Below are 16,000 nucleotides of genomic sequence, written 5' to 3'. Positions count from 1 at the left end.
CCACACTGGTTCTGATGGTTGAAGGGTCCTGAACCTGGTGGTGTGGCAGCACTGAGAATGAGAATGAGCACGGCCTGGATGGTGGGGGTCAGTGATGATGGATGCTGCTTTCTTGCAGCAGCACCCTTTGTAGATGTGCTCAATGGTGTTGTTGGGAGGGTGGAGGTGTCTTTTCCTCTGATGAACTGGGCTGTATCCACTATTTTTTAAATAGGCTTTTCAGTTCATAGTCCTTGGTGTTTCCATACCAGGCCAGTCAGGATACTTGCCACTATACATGTATAGAAGTTTTAGATGACATGCTGAACCTGTGCAAACTTCTAAGGAACTGAAGAAATTGCCGTGCCTTTTTTGTAATGGCACTGATGTGCTGGTACCAAGACAGAACCTTTGAAATGATAATGCCAAGAAATTTAAAGTTACTGACCTTCTGCACCTCCAATCCCCTGATGAAGAGGCTCATCGACTATGGACCTCTGATTTCTTCCTGCCGCAGTCAATAATCAGCTCTGGTTTTGCTGATAAATGACTAGTTTTTAGAAAGGGAATTCTGGGAGTTTGAAACATGACAAGAATGTGACATGAGTTAGAATGATGTATGGATGCCTTCAGTAACCTTCACACATGTATGGTACTTAGAGACAAGTCCCTGGGAACTCCCTAGACTTGTGCATTAATAATGTACCTTGGATGGTACATCCCAGTAATGTAATTAATGTACCTGTGGGAAGTAAACAAGTAAGAGTGTTCCATACTAAGAGTGTTCCATATATATATACATGCATATACACACACACACACACACACACAAGTTTAAGTTGTAGATTGAATTGCAATTGTTACTTTCACAGTGGAATCTTGTAGATTTACTCATGTAGAGAAGAGGGACGACATGCCTCAAAGCAGAAATATCCTGGAACTTGTAGGTTAAGAAAGAGGATGTGTTGGAACTTTTGGAAAATATTCAGTTTGGTAGAGACTTTTGTATTTGCACAGCTTGTGGTCTTTTGCACATTGGATGTTTGTCCCGTTGGGTGTGGTCTTCCATTGACTCTATCGTGTTTCTTGTATTTAGTGTATGCTCACAAGAAAACAAATTTCATGTTTTTATATGTGTACTTTGATAATAAATCTACTTTGAAATCCTTAGGGGTGGACAGGATATACCCTTGGATACAATGTTAAGCAAGGGAAGAGATAGCTGCACCTTTGGAGGTTATCTTTGTGTCCTCACTGGTCATTAAGTAGTATCAGAAGATTGGAAGGTGGCAAATATTCTTTTAAGAAAATTATAGACCAGTGAGTCCTACTTCAGTAGAGGGAAAATTACTGGAGAAGATTCTAAGAGACAAGATTTATGAGCATTCAGAGAAACCTAGTCTAACCTAGTCAACGTGGCTTTATGAGGGGTAGGTCATGCCTCATGACCCTGATTGAATTCTTTGAGAATGTGACAAAGCAAATTGAAAGTAGAGCAGAAGATGTGTATATGGATTTTAGTAAGGCATTTGATAAGGTTCTCCATGATGGGCTCATTCAGAAAGTCAGGAGGCATGGGATTCAGGAAAACTTGGTGCATCGATACAGAATTGGCTTGTCCATTGAAGGCAGAAGATGGTTGTATATAATGAGTATTCTGCATGGAGGTAGGTGAGCACAGGGGAACTACTCTATCTGATTTTTCTAAATGACTCGGATAAGGAAGTATAGGGGTGGTCAGTAAGTTTGCAGATGACATGGAGGTTGGTGGAATTGTGCATAGTGTGGAGGGTTGACATAGTTTGCTATGGTATATTGACATGATGCAGAACTGGGCTGAGAAGTGGCAGATGGAGTTCATCTGGGAAAATCATGAAGTGATACACGTTGGAAGCTCAAATATGAAGGCAGAATACAGGGTTAATGGCATGATTTTTAGCAGTGTGGAGGAACAGAAGGAACTTGGGGTCCAAGTCCATAGATCCCTCAAAGTTGCCACATAAGTTGATTGGGTTGTCAGGAAGACATGGCATGTTTGCCTTCATTAGATGAGGAATTGTGTTCAAGAATTGTGAAGTAATGTGGCAGCTATGTAAAAATGTGGTTACATCATGCTTGAAATATTGTTTTTAGTTCTGGTTGCCTCATTAAAAGAAGGAAGCTTCAGAGACAGTGCAGAGGAGATTTAGCAGGATGCTGCCTGGACTACAGAGAATAGGTTGTGTGAGCTTGGGGCTTTTCTTTTTAGAGAAAGGAGGATGAGAGGTGACTTGATAGAGGTGTACAAGATGATCAGGCAGAGATAGTGGATGTCCAGATACTTTTTCCCAGGTGGAAATGGCTAATACAAGGGGACATAATTTTAAAGTGATTGGAGGAAAATATAGGGAGGATGTCTGAGGTAAACACATTATAGATATTTGAGGAACTCTTAGATAGGCATATGAATGATAGAAAAATGGAGGTGTATGTAAAAGGGAAAGGTTAGAAGATACTAGAATAGGTTATAAAGTCAGCACAACGTTGTGGGCCTAAGGGCCTGTATTGTGCTGTAATGTTCTATGTATGAGTTGCAGATTTATCTGTTGGAGTAAAGAAGTGCCTTGTTTTTAAGCTCAAAAGCAGGCAACGTAGGAGTACTTGGTTGCTAATACCCTTTTAGACAAACTATACTGACCTTTTACACTGGTAAATTTGTTGTAAATATGGTATGGTTACTTTTCCTTATAGATTGAGGTTTGGGGAAATGTTGAATGGGCACATGACTACGATGTCTATGAACTACGATCGCGGACTGCAGCAGGAGCCTTGTTTGTCCATCTATGTTCGGAGAACTCCACTATGAAACAGAAGCTGTTGCAAGACTGAGCTGGCTGACTGACCGACTATTTAGTTCCTTTCTGTATCTGAGATTCTTTTTTAGCTGTATAAGAATGTAATTTAAAAACAAAAAATAAAACATTAAAATAAAATCAGTTTTATCCATTGAGAATTCTTGAAAATCACTTGAATGATTTATTTAAAAATTGTAAATATTAAATTCACTGATTTGGGAATTAATTTGGGAATTAATAACCATGAAAGAGAAAGTGGGCCTCATTAACAAATGAGAAAATCTGCAGATGCTGGAAATCCGAGCAACACACACAATGTTGGAGGAACTCAGCATACCAGGCAGCAGCTATAGGGAAAAAGTACAGTCAATATTTTGGGCAGAAACCCTTTGGCAAGACTGGAGAAAAAAGCTGAGTAGCTTTAAAAGATGTGGGGGATGGGTAGAGAGAGCCACCAGGTGATAGGTGAAACCTGGAGGAGGGAGGATGAAGTAAAGAACTGGGAAGTTGATTGCTGAAAGAGACAGAAGGCCATGGAAGAAAGAAAAAAGGGGGAGGAGCACCAGAGGGGGGCAATGGGTGGGCAAGGAGATAAGGTGGGAGGGGAGGTATTACCAGAAGTTTGAGAAATCAATGTTCATGCCATCAGGTTGGAGGCTATCCAAATAGAATATAAGGTGTTGTTCCTCCAACCTAAGTGTGGCCTCATCATGACGGGAGGAGGCCATGGATGTATGTATTGGAATGGGAATGGGAAATGGAATTAAAATGGGTGGCTATTGGGAGATCCTGCTTGATAATTGGCTGAGCAGCATGAATAGTTTTGCTGAAATTTTTTTTGCTGGTCTTAATTCAGCAAAAAACATGGTTTACAAACTTCACAATAATTTACCCTTATAATAATGGAATTTATCATTTCATCATGTATGTGATCACTGATTTATTTGTCATTTCTAGCTGGTTAGCAAACCATCATTATCAGCCCAAGTGGCATTATATTTCATTAATGATTAGGGCATTTTCATCAGGACCTTTTTCTCTCTGTTTTTGTCAGCAACAGTGATGCAGGATTTTTAAAAATCTGATATTAATTTTTCAGAATTGCCATTGTATGCAATCAAAAGCTTGTGTAAACTTTCATTCCAGAGACTTGAGAACTACATTTTAGATTTATTTCCAAATAATCTTGGATTTTATACTTCAACCATCCACCCTTCTCAGCCTCAAACCTTCATCTTTAACTTTGGTATAAAAATACAAAACACTAAAAATAATCAGCATGTCTCAGCATCTGTGCACCCAGTGCCTCTTTCCCAGGGTGCCACTGCTTGACACAAGAGGACATGGCTTTAAAGTAAGGGGTGGGAAGTTCAAGGGGGATATTAGAGGAAGGTTTTTTTTACTCAGAGGGTGGCTGGTGTGTAGAATGCACTGCCCGAGTCAGTGGTGGCAGATACACTAGTGAAATTTAAGAGACTACCAGACAGGCATGTGGAGGAATTTAAGGTGGGGGTTATATGGGAGGCAGGGTTTAAGGGTCAGCACAACATTGTGGGCTGAAGGGCCTGTACTGTGCTGTACTATTCTATGTTATAAAGAACTGCACTCAGTTATTGCCACTGTTCCCAAAGTGGACAAGCAAGACTTCCAACACAAGAGTAGGCTCCGACAGCATCTCCTGGGATAGGAAATATGGTGTTGGCTACTGCAATAGTCTTTTACTACTCCAGACACGTGCCAAACATGAACTGTTGATCACCAAACATCATCTTCTGCCTTCCTACCTGTAACAGAACTTCATGGATGCATCTCTGCTCTAAGCACTGGCATCTAATTGAAAACATCATCATCAGACAGGCAGGATGCAAGGGTGACAAAATCTCTGTGTGGTGCTGAATGCTGGGCAGACGACCATCTCATCCAAACTGAGCATCAATATCCAGCCCAAGAAAGCCCTAGGATAGCTTCAGGCTGAAAAGCAGCAACATAAAGCAGGCTTTTGTTGACACTTTGGAAGACAACTTAAACTCCAACACTGCTACAAAGATTCTGGGGCCTGCTACCAGAGAACACGAGGACTGGTTTGCCGCAAACTGTCAATATCAAATTGCTGGATTAGAAACATCATCTCCACAAACTTTCCACAGTGACCCCAAGTCCTTCTTGAAGAAGGATGCCTACAATATATAAAGGCCCATACAACACAAACTTCGCCAGATTCAGGATTCCTGGACCTGATGAGATTCCTCCCTCCACTGTGTCTATTGTCTTGTTTATTATTTATTGTAATCCCTGCACTGTTTTGTGCACTTTATGCCATCCTGGGTAGGTCTGTAGTTTTTTTCTGTGTTGTTTTTATGTAGTTCAGTGTAGTTTTTGTACTGTTTCATGTAGCACCATGGTCCTGAAAAATGTCTCTTTTTTGCTGTGTACTGGTGGACCAGCAGTTATGGTTGAAATGACAATAAAAAGTAATTTGACTTGACTTCAAGTGTATGCAGATAGGAGGATTTAAAGAACTTCTACACTGCATGAAAAGACAATACCAGCTGAGACCTACAAGAAATAAGGTGCAGCGCTAACAGAAAAGCTCCACCAGCTCTTCCAACTCGTGGCAGCAAGAGGCAATTCCTCAGAAATTTAAATTTGCATCCATCATCCACCTGTATAAGAGAAAGCAAAACCGACAGTCCTGTGACAACCATCCTTGCTGTCTATCACACCAAGACCTTTGCCAGTCTTCTCAACTGCCTCACATCACATCCTGACTAGGGACTCATTCTAGAGAGCCATTCTGGAAAGAGCATGGATGTTTGCTACAAGTCAGCTACAAAAGAAATGGCAGGAGAAAAATGTGTACATGCATAATTGCACACACATATAGTCATGCGTAGTCTTTAAAAATAAGTTGGTAAGGTCACTGAAAGGAAGTAACTTCACTTTGTTTAAAAGAATGATTTTATTAAAAAAAAGATGTAGCAGCTTATTTGTTACATTCTAATTGAACCCTTAAACTAGACACATTTTGTAAAACAAGTTTTCAGGAAATGGCTGACTAATTGGAGGGACACCTGTAATGAGTTTGCTTTGCATCATTAGGTTGTAGAAATTGATCTTGTGACACAATGGCTGCAAACAATCAGAGGCAATAATGGATGTTGAGAAGCTATCTAGCTGTAGAAATACATTTAAATCACTATTTCTGATTAAATGTTCTGAGGTGATCTGAGGAAATTGAAATACAACTCTCACAAAAAAATACAAACCACTCTTCCTTCACTTTACACATCCTGAAGCTCAAGGAAATCTAGTTCATCCCGCCAGTGATTAACGTAAACATTAATTTCCAGAATGCGTTTACGATTGCGGGCTATTTCATCCATGTGCAGCTGCCAAACAAAAAGTATGTTACTCAATTGTAAATTCAAATATCACTGTTGTTTTCTGAAGTACATTCCTCCCATCTAATTTTCTTTAACCTATTTGAGAAGGTAGGCCAAGTGATCCTCGGCAGTTTTGCGTTACTAGCCTTGTATTTTTTGCCGCTTCTGGAAGGTTATGTGGGAAGAAGACTAAACATCTTGAGATTTGATGGAGCATCTCCTCATTTTGGTATGTGCCATGTACTACCAAAGTTGTTATAAATTAGCAAGAGATACCCAATAATTTACAATTGCCCTGATTTTCTCATTTTCCTGTCCATTTATTCCCACCATTGTAAGCACATGTTCCCAGCTCAGACTAGAAATTAACTGGCCATGGAAGAAAACCAGCAGGACAGAATTGGAGATTGTTAAGTACACTCACTGTGTCTTTACCCTATCCTCAATTTTCTTTTAACCCTTGAAACTAATGGTCTGCACATTTGATTACAGATGCTGGATGTTTTTTCCCCACCAGCACAGCCAATATACAGCTTAGTGGAAGGACTATTTAGGTATGTGAGGTGTCATAACCCAATCTGATTTTATCCTCACCCGAGATAAGTTCCTCTACCAAGGCTCAATGATAGTTTTTAAGAGAATGAGTGTTTTGCTGTTCCTTGTCCAGTGAAGCCCTGGAATTAGTATTTTCCCCATAAACCTGTTGATACTACATTAACCAGCTATAATTATCATCAAAAAGGTTTTGCATTAAATTTGCATCGTGGAATCTTCTGCTTGAGTAAAGAACTGTGGGAGTGCTACCTGTCATATAGGTACCGGCTGAAGTTCAGACAAACTAAATTGAGAAATGGGATTTAGCAAATTCCAGAGCACTATTATGAAGAGAAGCAGAGTTCTATTTCCTTGCCAATATCCATTCCTCAATTAACAGGTTCAGAAATACAACAGATCAAGTACATTATCACTGTGGGATCTAGCAATGTGGAAACCAGTTTTATATATTTACAAAAGTAACTAGAAGAGAATTTCATTTTTGAAGTCTATAGATTGTGAAAGGTGTTTGTAAAAATGCATATTTCTGTATTATTTTGCTGACCTGTCATAGGAATTACTGTGGATGAAAATGAAATTACATTAAGCTTTCATTACCACTCACTCACTATCCTCAGTGTATTCTGTTCACCTGAATTGAACTCTAGAAAAATAACTTGCAGAACTAAAGCATTTTATCGATCCTTACCTTTTCAATTGTGTCCCTGAGCCAGGCATTTGCCTTTGTAACCATTTTGTCTTCTTGGTTGTCAATCTTCAGCAGATGCAAGTCATGTGATGCATTAATTGTATTCATAACTGTATCTTTATCAATAAAGAGCTGCATAAAAAAATCAAAATGTTCAACTAAACTTGCATTTTTATTTGGCTTTTTAAACATCAAGTCCCAATAGGTGTTTTTCTGGAAATTGGTATATTTTATTTAGTTTGCCATTGGCTATGGGGTTAAAGAGAGGATAGTTGGATTCATTATAAATTGTTAACCTGCACAGGAACTAATAATAAAGTGAACAATACTTATCATGATAATTCATTCAAAATCAAGGTATGTGAATAAAATCTTATGTTAAAGCATGTTTTGTGATTATTACTAGTGATGAAGCATTCTATTTCATATCAACAGTTATCCATAAAGAAAGTAAATGTTACTGATGTTTCAAGGGAGTATATACAACATGCAAGTCATTTACAGTGCCTTGAAAGAGTATTCAGCCAGCCCCAACTCTTTGTTAGTAGTGAGGGGATGATGGTGTTGAGTAATACAACCAGGGATTTTGATCAATTTAACTGAGAATTTTTATTTGTGTATCACATGTTCCTTTTCAACAACAGGGCCCCAAAACAAGGAAAGTTGTAAAGCATGTAAAATTAAAACTCAAAAACTGAAATGCCTGCAGTTTGAGAGTATTCATCCCTCTTTACTCAGTACCTAGTTGAACCACCTCTCATAGCTATTATAGCCAGTTGTGTTTTTGGATAAGTTTCTATTAGACTGGCATGTGTTCTCCTGACTTCCTCTTCCTCAAGACCACAATCAATTCCTTGGTCGCACTGATGTTGAGTGCAAGGTTGTTGTTAAAACACCACTCAACAACTGATCCATCTCATTCCCAAGATTTTGCTAACAGTGGTGTCATCTGCAAATTTATAGATAACATTTGAGCTGTGCCTATCCGTATGGTCACGAGTATAGAAAGAGCAGAGGAGTGGTAGGCTGGGCATGCATCCTTGAGATGCATCTGTGCTGATTGTTAGCAAGGAATGTTATTACCAATCCACACTAACTCATCTCCTGATAAAGAAGTCAAGAATCCTGTTGCAGGGGGCCAGATTTTGAAGCTTATTAATTCATAGTGAGGGGATGATGGTGTTGAATGCTGAATGGTAATTACTAAACAGCAGGCTTGTTTGGGTATTGCTGTTGTACAGATGGTCCCAGGTCGAGTGAAGAGCCAGTGAGTTTGCTTCTGCTGTGAACCTGTTGAGGCAATAGACAGTAGATCCAGGTCCTTGCTCAGACAGGAATCAATTCAAGCCATGACAAGCCTTTCAAAAGCATGCCATCGCATTATATGCTAGTGCTACAGGGTAACAGGCATTGAGGCAGTTCACTCTGCTCCTCTTGGATGATTCAGAAACTGCTTCTTTCCTCTGCCATATTTATGAATGGGCCATAAATCCTTGAACTACACCTTGTTATTTCTTTCTCATGCGCTATTAATTATCATTTAGAGTAATTTTATGTCTTTGTACCATACTGCTGCAAAACAATAAATCTCACGTTAAACAAGTCAGTGATAATAAACCTGATTCTGATGCTTACCATGGGACTGGCAATTAATTTGTTCACATAATTACCAGTGGCTAACCAACCATCCTTGTAATGGCCAACATTTTACACCCAATTCCTCCTCCTCTCTAATTAAACAGTATTTGAATGGTCACCCAATCTTACCTTTTACTAATCTTCAGTAAAGCTAAATTGCCTAACCTTACTCAAAGGCTTCTGAAAGCCCTGGAATCTGAATTACCTGGAATAGGTAGTAGTTACAGCTGCAATATTGTGTTGTAGCTCAGTGGGAAGGTGTATGTATTTAGGAAGGACCATGGTGGTAAGGAACCCACAACAATGGACACCAGGATGGATGGACTCGAATATAGAACAGTACAGGAATAGAGTGCTTATAGATCCTCTGATATTACATCTGACTGATTCAGAGAGAGAATGAGGCTGGATTTGAAATGCTGAAAAGTTACAAAGCACACATTTCTCCGCAAGGTGTCCAAATTATTCAACATAAACCTCCCATCACCCTTTTTCATCTAATGTAGTCAGCAAATACTTTTCCTATCACTGACAGTTCTTTTAGATTTCCTGAGAGAGCATCTATTGCAATTAGCCTCAACTTATTATTAATAATTATTAATAGTAATAATAATAGTAACCCATTCTCACTGGGTTCTCCCGGGTTTCCCTAGTAAATTGATTAATATGATTGGAGTCACTATTTAATGTTGAGAATCACAGACATGTTCAGAAACAAGTCCTTTGACTGATCAAGTCAACATTGACCATAAAAAAACTAATTTATACCAATCCCACAAAAATCCTATTTAATATTCTTCCCACATTCTCATCAACTCAACCTGGGTTGTACCATTTACCTGCACACCAAGGACAATTTCCAGTAGTGAATTCACCTACCAATTTGTGGACTCTTGTGTTAGACTGATGCTACGGAAAGGTGGGGGGGGGGGGGTAAGATGGTGCACTCTTTTTTTTAAAGATGCAGTACAGAGTGGGTCCTCTGGTCCTTCAAGCTTTGCTGCCCACCAATCTCCCAATTTTATCCTAGCTTAATCACAGGACAATTTATAGAGACCAATTAATTTGTGGGAGGAAACAAGAGCATCCAAGGGAACCCACACAGTCACAAGGAGAATGTACAAACTCCTTACAGTGAACTCGGGTCACTGGTACTGTAAAATGTGTGCTAACCACTGTGCCGCACTTTTAAGTGTATTCACACATCATGAAGAGGCATGTAAATACAAGTCACCCATAGATTAGAGAGCTCCTCTAGGGAGGCTATTTGGGTGGAATTGAGGAATGGGAAAGGTGTAGTGACACTGATAGGAGTGTTTTATAGGCCACCTAATGGGGTGTGTGAGTTGGAAGAGCAAATGTGTAAGGAGATAGCAGATATTTGTAGTAAACACAAGGTGGTGATTGTGGGAGATTTTAATTTTCCACACGTAGACTGGGAAGCTCATTCTGTAAAAGGGCTGGATGGTTTAGTTTGTGAAATGTGTGCAGGATAGTTTTTTGCAACAATACATAGAAGTACCGACTAGAGATGGGGCAGAGTTGGTTCTCCTGTTAGGGAATGCGATAGGTCAGCTGACAGATGTATGTGTTGGGGAGCACTTCGGGTCCAGTGATCACAATAGCATTAGCTTCAATGTAATTATGGAGAAGGACAGGACTGGACCTAGAGTTGAGATTTTTGATTGGAGAAAGGCTAACTTTGAGGAGATGCGAAGGGATTTAGAGACAGTGGATTGGGTCAAGTTGTTTTATGGGAAGGATGTAATAGAGAAATGGAGGTCATTTAAAGGTGGTTATGAGGGTGCAGAATCTTTATGTTCCTGTTAGATTGAAAGGAAAAGTTAAAGATTTGAAAGCACCATGGTTTTCAAGGGATATTAGAAACTTGGTTCAGAAAAAGAGGGATGTCTACAATAGATATAGGCAGCATGGAGTAAAGGAATTGCTCGAGGAGTATAAAGAATGTAAAAGGAATCTTAAGAAAGAGTTTAGAAAAGCTAAAAGAAGATACGAGGTTGGTTTGGCAAATAAGGTGAAAGTAAATCTGAAAGGTTTCTACAGTTATATTAAAAGCAAGAGGATAGTGAGGGATAAAATTGGTCCCTTAGAGAATCAAGGTGGTCAGCTATGTGTGGAGCCGAGGGAGATGGGAGAGATTTTGAATGATTTCTTCTCTTCGGTATTCACTAAGGAGAAGGAAATTAAATTGTGTAAGGTGTGGGAAACAAGTAAGGAAGTTATGGAACCTATGACAATTAAAGAGGTGGAAGTACTGGCGCTTTTAAGAAATTTAAAAGTGGATAAAACTCCGGGTCCTGACAGGATATTCCCCAGGACCTTGAGGGAAGTTTGTGTAGAGATAGCAGGAGCTCTGATGGAGATCTTTCAGATGTCATTAGAAACGGGGATTGTGCCGGTGGATTGGCGTATTGCTCTTGTGGTTCCATTGTTTAAAAAGGGTTCTAGAAGTAAGCCTAGCAATTATAGACCTGTCAGTTTGACATCAGTGGTGGGTAAATTAATGGAAAGTATTCTTAGAGATAGTATTTATAATTATCTGGATAGACAGGATCTGATTAGGAGTAGCCAGCATGGATTTGTGCGTGGAAGGTCATGTTTGACAAACCTTATTGAATTTTTTGAAGAAGTTACGAGGAATGTTGACGAGGGTAAGGCAGTGGATGTAGTCTATATGGACTTCAGCAAGGCCTTTGACAAAGTTTCACATGGAAGATTAGGTAAGTATTAAGTCGTTAGGTATTAATGCTGGAGTAATAAAATGGATTCAACAGTGGCAAGCTGGGAGATGCCAGAGAGTAGTGGTGGATAATTGTTTATCGGGATGGAGGCCAGTGACTAGCGGGGTGCCTCAGGGATCTGTTTTGGGCCCAATATTGTTTGTAATATACATAAATGATCTGGATGATGGGTTGGTAAATTGGATTAGTAAGTATGCCGATGATACTAAGGTAGGAGGTGTTGTGGATAATGAGGTGGGTTTTCAAAGCTTGCAGGGAGATTTATGCCGGTTAGAAGAATGGGCTGAATGTTGGCAGATGGAGTTTAATGCTGAGAAGTGTGAGGTTCTACATTTTGGCAGGAATAATCCAAATAGAACATACAGGGTAAATGGTAGGGCATTGAGGAATGCAGTGGAACAGAGAGATCTAGGAATAACAGTGCATAGTTCCCTGAAGGTGGAGCCTCATGTAGATAGGGTGGTGAAGAAGGCTTTTGGAACGCTGGCCTTTATAAATCAGAGCATTGAGTACAGAAGTTGGGATGTAATGTTAAAATTGTACAAGGCATTGGTAAGGCCAAATTTGGAATATTGTGTACAGTTCTGGTCACCGAATTATAGGAAAGATATCAATAAATTAGAGAGAGTGCAGAGACGATTTACTAGGATGTTACCTGGGTTTCAGCACTTAAGTTACAGAGAAAGGTTGAACAAGTTAGGTCTCTATTCAATGGAGCGTAGAAGGTTGAGGGGGGATTTGATCGAGGTATTTAAAATTTTGAGAGGGATCGATAGAGTTGACGTGAATAGGCTGTTTCCATTGAGAGTAGGGGAGATTCAAACGAGAGGACATGATTTGAGAGTTAGGGGGCAGAAGGTTAAGGGAAACACGAGGAGGTATTTCTTTACTCAGAGAGTGATAGCTGTGTGGAATGAGCTTCCTGTAGAAGTAGTAGAGGCCAGTTCAGTTGTGTCATTTAAGGTAAAATTGGATAGGTATATGGACAGGAAAGGAGTGGAGGGTTATGGGCAGAATGCGGGTAGGTGGGACTAGGTGAGATTAAGAGTTCGGCACAGACTAGGAGGGCCAAGATGGCCTGTTTCCGTGCTGTGATTGTTATATGGTTATATGGTTATATTCAATAAGGATCCAGGGAATGGAAGAGAGAACATCAAACATTGAATTTTATGATTAATATTTAGTATCAAAGGCTTAACAAAATAGAACTTTTGCTTTTTCCAGAAATAAACATGAAAATACTCTTACAGCTCGGAGTTCCTCTGGCATTTCCTCATCCCCATCACTCTTTCCCATCTTGTCGTAACTGCTCATAGCAATTTCTAACATGTTCTCATGGTTACGGTTTTCCATGTCCCGGCACTGAGCTATTGTAGGTTATGTTAAAGTTGCAAATACAATAAAATATTATTCAAAAACAAATGTTCCATTTTTTTCTGAATGAATTGATTTTTAGTGGTGCAAACACGAGGAAATCTGCAGATGCTGGAAATTCAAGCAACAGACACACAAAATGCCAGGCCAGGCAGCATCTACAGGAAGAAGTACAGTTGATGTTTTGGGCCAAGACCCTTCGTCAGGACTAACTGAAAGAAGAGATAGTAAGAGAATTGAAAGTGGGAAGGGGAGGGGGAGATCCGAAATGATAGGAGGGGGAGGGATGAAGCTAAGAGCTGGAAAGTTGATTGGCAAAAAGGATACACAGCTAGAGAAGGGAGAGGATCATGGGACGGGAGGCCTAGGGAGAAAGAAAGGGGGAGGGGAGCACCAGAGGAAGATGGAGAGTAGGCAATGAGTGATTGTGAGAGGGACAGAGAGAGAAAAAAGGGAAATATGTAAATAAATAAGGGATGGGGTAAGAGGGGAGGGGGCATTAATGTAAGTTAGAGAAACCAATGTTTATGCCATCAGGTTGGAGGCTACCTAGACGGAATACAAGGTGATGTTCCTCCAACCTGAGTGTGGCTTCTTCATCCTGACAGCAGAGGAGGCCATGGATTGACATACCAGAATGGGAATGGAAATGGGACGTGGAATTAAAATGTGTGGCCACTGGGAAATCTTGTTTTCTCTGGCGGACAGAGCGTAGGTGTTCAGCGAAACGGTCTCCCAGTCTGCGTCGGGTCTCACCAATATATAAAAGGCCACACTGGGAGCTCCGGACACAGTATACAATACCAACCGACTCACAGGTGAGGTGTCGCCTCACCTGGAAGGACTGTCTGGGACCCTGACTGGTGGTGAGGGAGGAAGTGTAAGGGCAGGTGTAGCATTTGTTCTGCTTACAAGGTTAAGTGCCAGGAGGGAGATCGGTGGGAAGGGATGGGGGGGGGGAAACGAATGGACAAGGGAGTCATGTAGGGAGCGATCCCTGCGGAAAGCAGAAGGGGGGCAGAAGGAGAGATGTGCTTGGTAGTGGGATCCCATTGGAGGTGGCAGAAATTACGGAGAACTATATTTTGGACTCGGAGGCTGGTGGGGTGGTAGGTGAGTAATTTTTAGTGGTATGGCTTTGGGGCAACAGATCTTAATTGTCACTAAAAAGTGATAATGCCATCTTCAAACTGATCATGAAGGGAGTACATATCCAATAGAAAAGAGTACAGTCGACATTTCGGGCCAAGACCCTTCAGCAGCTCATAACATCAACTATGCTCTTTTCTATTGATGCTGCCTGGCCTGCTGAGTTCCTCCAGCAGTTTGTGTGTGTGTTGTAGATTTGTACTCTTGCTTTAATGAAATAGTTAGAACTTTATTCATTCAGGTTCAACGTAGCAGGCTTCTGCTACAAGATGGGGATCTGTGATTTGTGTATGTTTTAATCTTCTGGGAGAATCCTGGTACTCCACTTCTCAACTGTTGAACTGCTTTCAATCTTCACAATCTAATCTCTCTTACATTGCAAATGATGATCGCTTCTCAGGGTAACCCTGAGCTTCCTGTTACATGCGACTGTAACTTTCTATTCCACTCCCACTCTGACCTTTCTGTCTGTGACTTCCTGCACTGTTACAATGTAACCCGAGGAACAGCACCTCACCTTCCACTGTAGGCTTGCTTCTGGACTGTTCTGATTTCTACAATTTAAGGCAGCTCAATTTATCTGTATCGGAAATAGCCAGTCCATTTGGGATATTGGCTCATCCTTTTCCCATTAGCTAGCCACTAATGTCATAGCTTTTATGTTTGTTTTCTCTCCCTCTAATTGACCCCATTAAACCAATGTAGATGATTTTATTTACAGCTTAACCCCATGTAGCCCTGGTCTCACATTATCAGATGTTTTCCTATCCAATCCACACCCCTCCCCCCACGGTACTCTTACCTCCTGTGCAATTAAATACTGTAATGTTTGTCCTCTCTTTCACCTAACAGTTCCCAGATCTGAATTGTGCTCGTCTCTGCATAGAAACTGCCTGGTCTGATGAGTGTTTCCAGCACTTTCTAATAGTATTTCAGACTTCCAGCACAGGCTAATTATTTTTTAATTTTCTGATTACACTTACCTGTACTGCTTCAGCACTTTGTAATAAAACCTGCATTAAAGAGAATGGCTTTAAACAGCAGGCACACAGAAAAATAAATTCATCTATACTTTTTATTTTGGGTAAAGTTAAAAATTGCATCAAATGTTTTTACTATTACCATGGAACCAAATAGTGTTGGATTCAAATGCTCTTAAATTGAATGAGTTTTAACATAGTTGTGTTGGGGAAAAAAAAGAAAACAAAAATAGTTCCCAAGCTGTATTTCAATCAGAACTAAATATGACACTCCTCAGAGAATAGCATTCAGCCAATACACTGCTGAATTAAAATGGCATAATATAAGCTGGATATGTAAATAGTTATAGAGAGTTTTGGAGGTTGTTATTACATGCCTAAATTTTAAAGTGGTATAATGCTGATTCAGATGACAAGGGCAGAATTAAAATTAATTAAAAGCTCAAAGTTAACTGAACTGAAGAATGTCAAAAGATGAAAAGGGCTTTTGTTTTGGACTAGTGGCCCATTGGCAATGTAGCTAAATGAAAACCACCACTGATGATAATGTAAACATTTATCAAAGCTTTGCCAAAGGCGACGTCGTGCCTTATGAGCCTGATTGAATTTTTTGAGGATGTGACTAAACACATTAATGAAGGTAGAACAGTAGATGTAG

General features: G+C 40.1%; 2 protein-coding genes across 8 annotated transcripts in view; one reads left to right on the top strand and one right to left on the bottom strand.

Moving 5' to 3' along the window:
• atpaf2 (ATP synthase mitochondrial F1 complex assembly factor 2) overlaps positions 1-2,971 on the top strand; it is a 28,790-nt gene extending 25,819 nt beyond the window's left edge. Inside the window, exon 8 of the mRNA XM_059979844.1 lies at positions 2,710-2,971. Coding sequence (XP_059835827.1) covers positions 2,710-2,847 — 138 coding nt within the window. The 3' untranslated portion in view covers positions 2,848-2,971. The remainder of the gene's footprint in view (positions 1-2,709) is intronic.
• A 3,073-nt stretch (positions 2,972-6,044) lies between these two features.
• Positions 6,045-16,000, bottom strand: part of drc3 (dynein regulatory complex subunit 3) — a 59,899-nt gene continuing 49,943 nt past the window's right edge. For 5 of the 7 annotated variants that reach the window (XM_059979837.1, XM_059979842.1, XM_059979838.1 and 2 more), the window contains 3 exons: positions 13,088-13,211; positions 7,440-7,571; positions 6,045-6,202 (listed from right to left, as the gene is read on the bottom strand). In XM_059979837.1, coding sequence (XP_059835820.1) covers positions 6,095-6,202; positions 7,440-7,571; positions 13,088-13,211 — 364 coding nt within the window. In that variant the 3' untranslated portion in view covers positions 6,045-6,094. Of the gene's footprint in view, positions 6,203-7,439; positions 7,572-13,087; positions 13,212-15,345; positions 15,376-16,000 lie in introns of all 7 variants that reach the window. The other 2 variants (XM_059979839.1, XM_059979840.1) reach the window with 2 other exon arrangements.

This window comes from Hypanus sabinus, chromosome 9 (assembly GCF_030144855.1).
Source record: "Hypanus sabinus isolate sHypSab1 chromosome 9, sHypSab1.hap1, whole genome shotgun sequence".
Taxonomy (NCBI): Eukaryota; Metazoa; Chordata; class Chondrichthyes; order Myliobatiformes; family Dasyatidae; genus Hypanus; species Hypanus sabinus.
The sequence above is the reverse complement of the archived record's forward strand: the minus strand, read 5'-3'. Positions and strand labels throughout refer to the sequence as shown.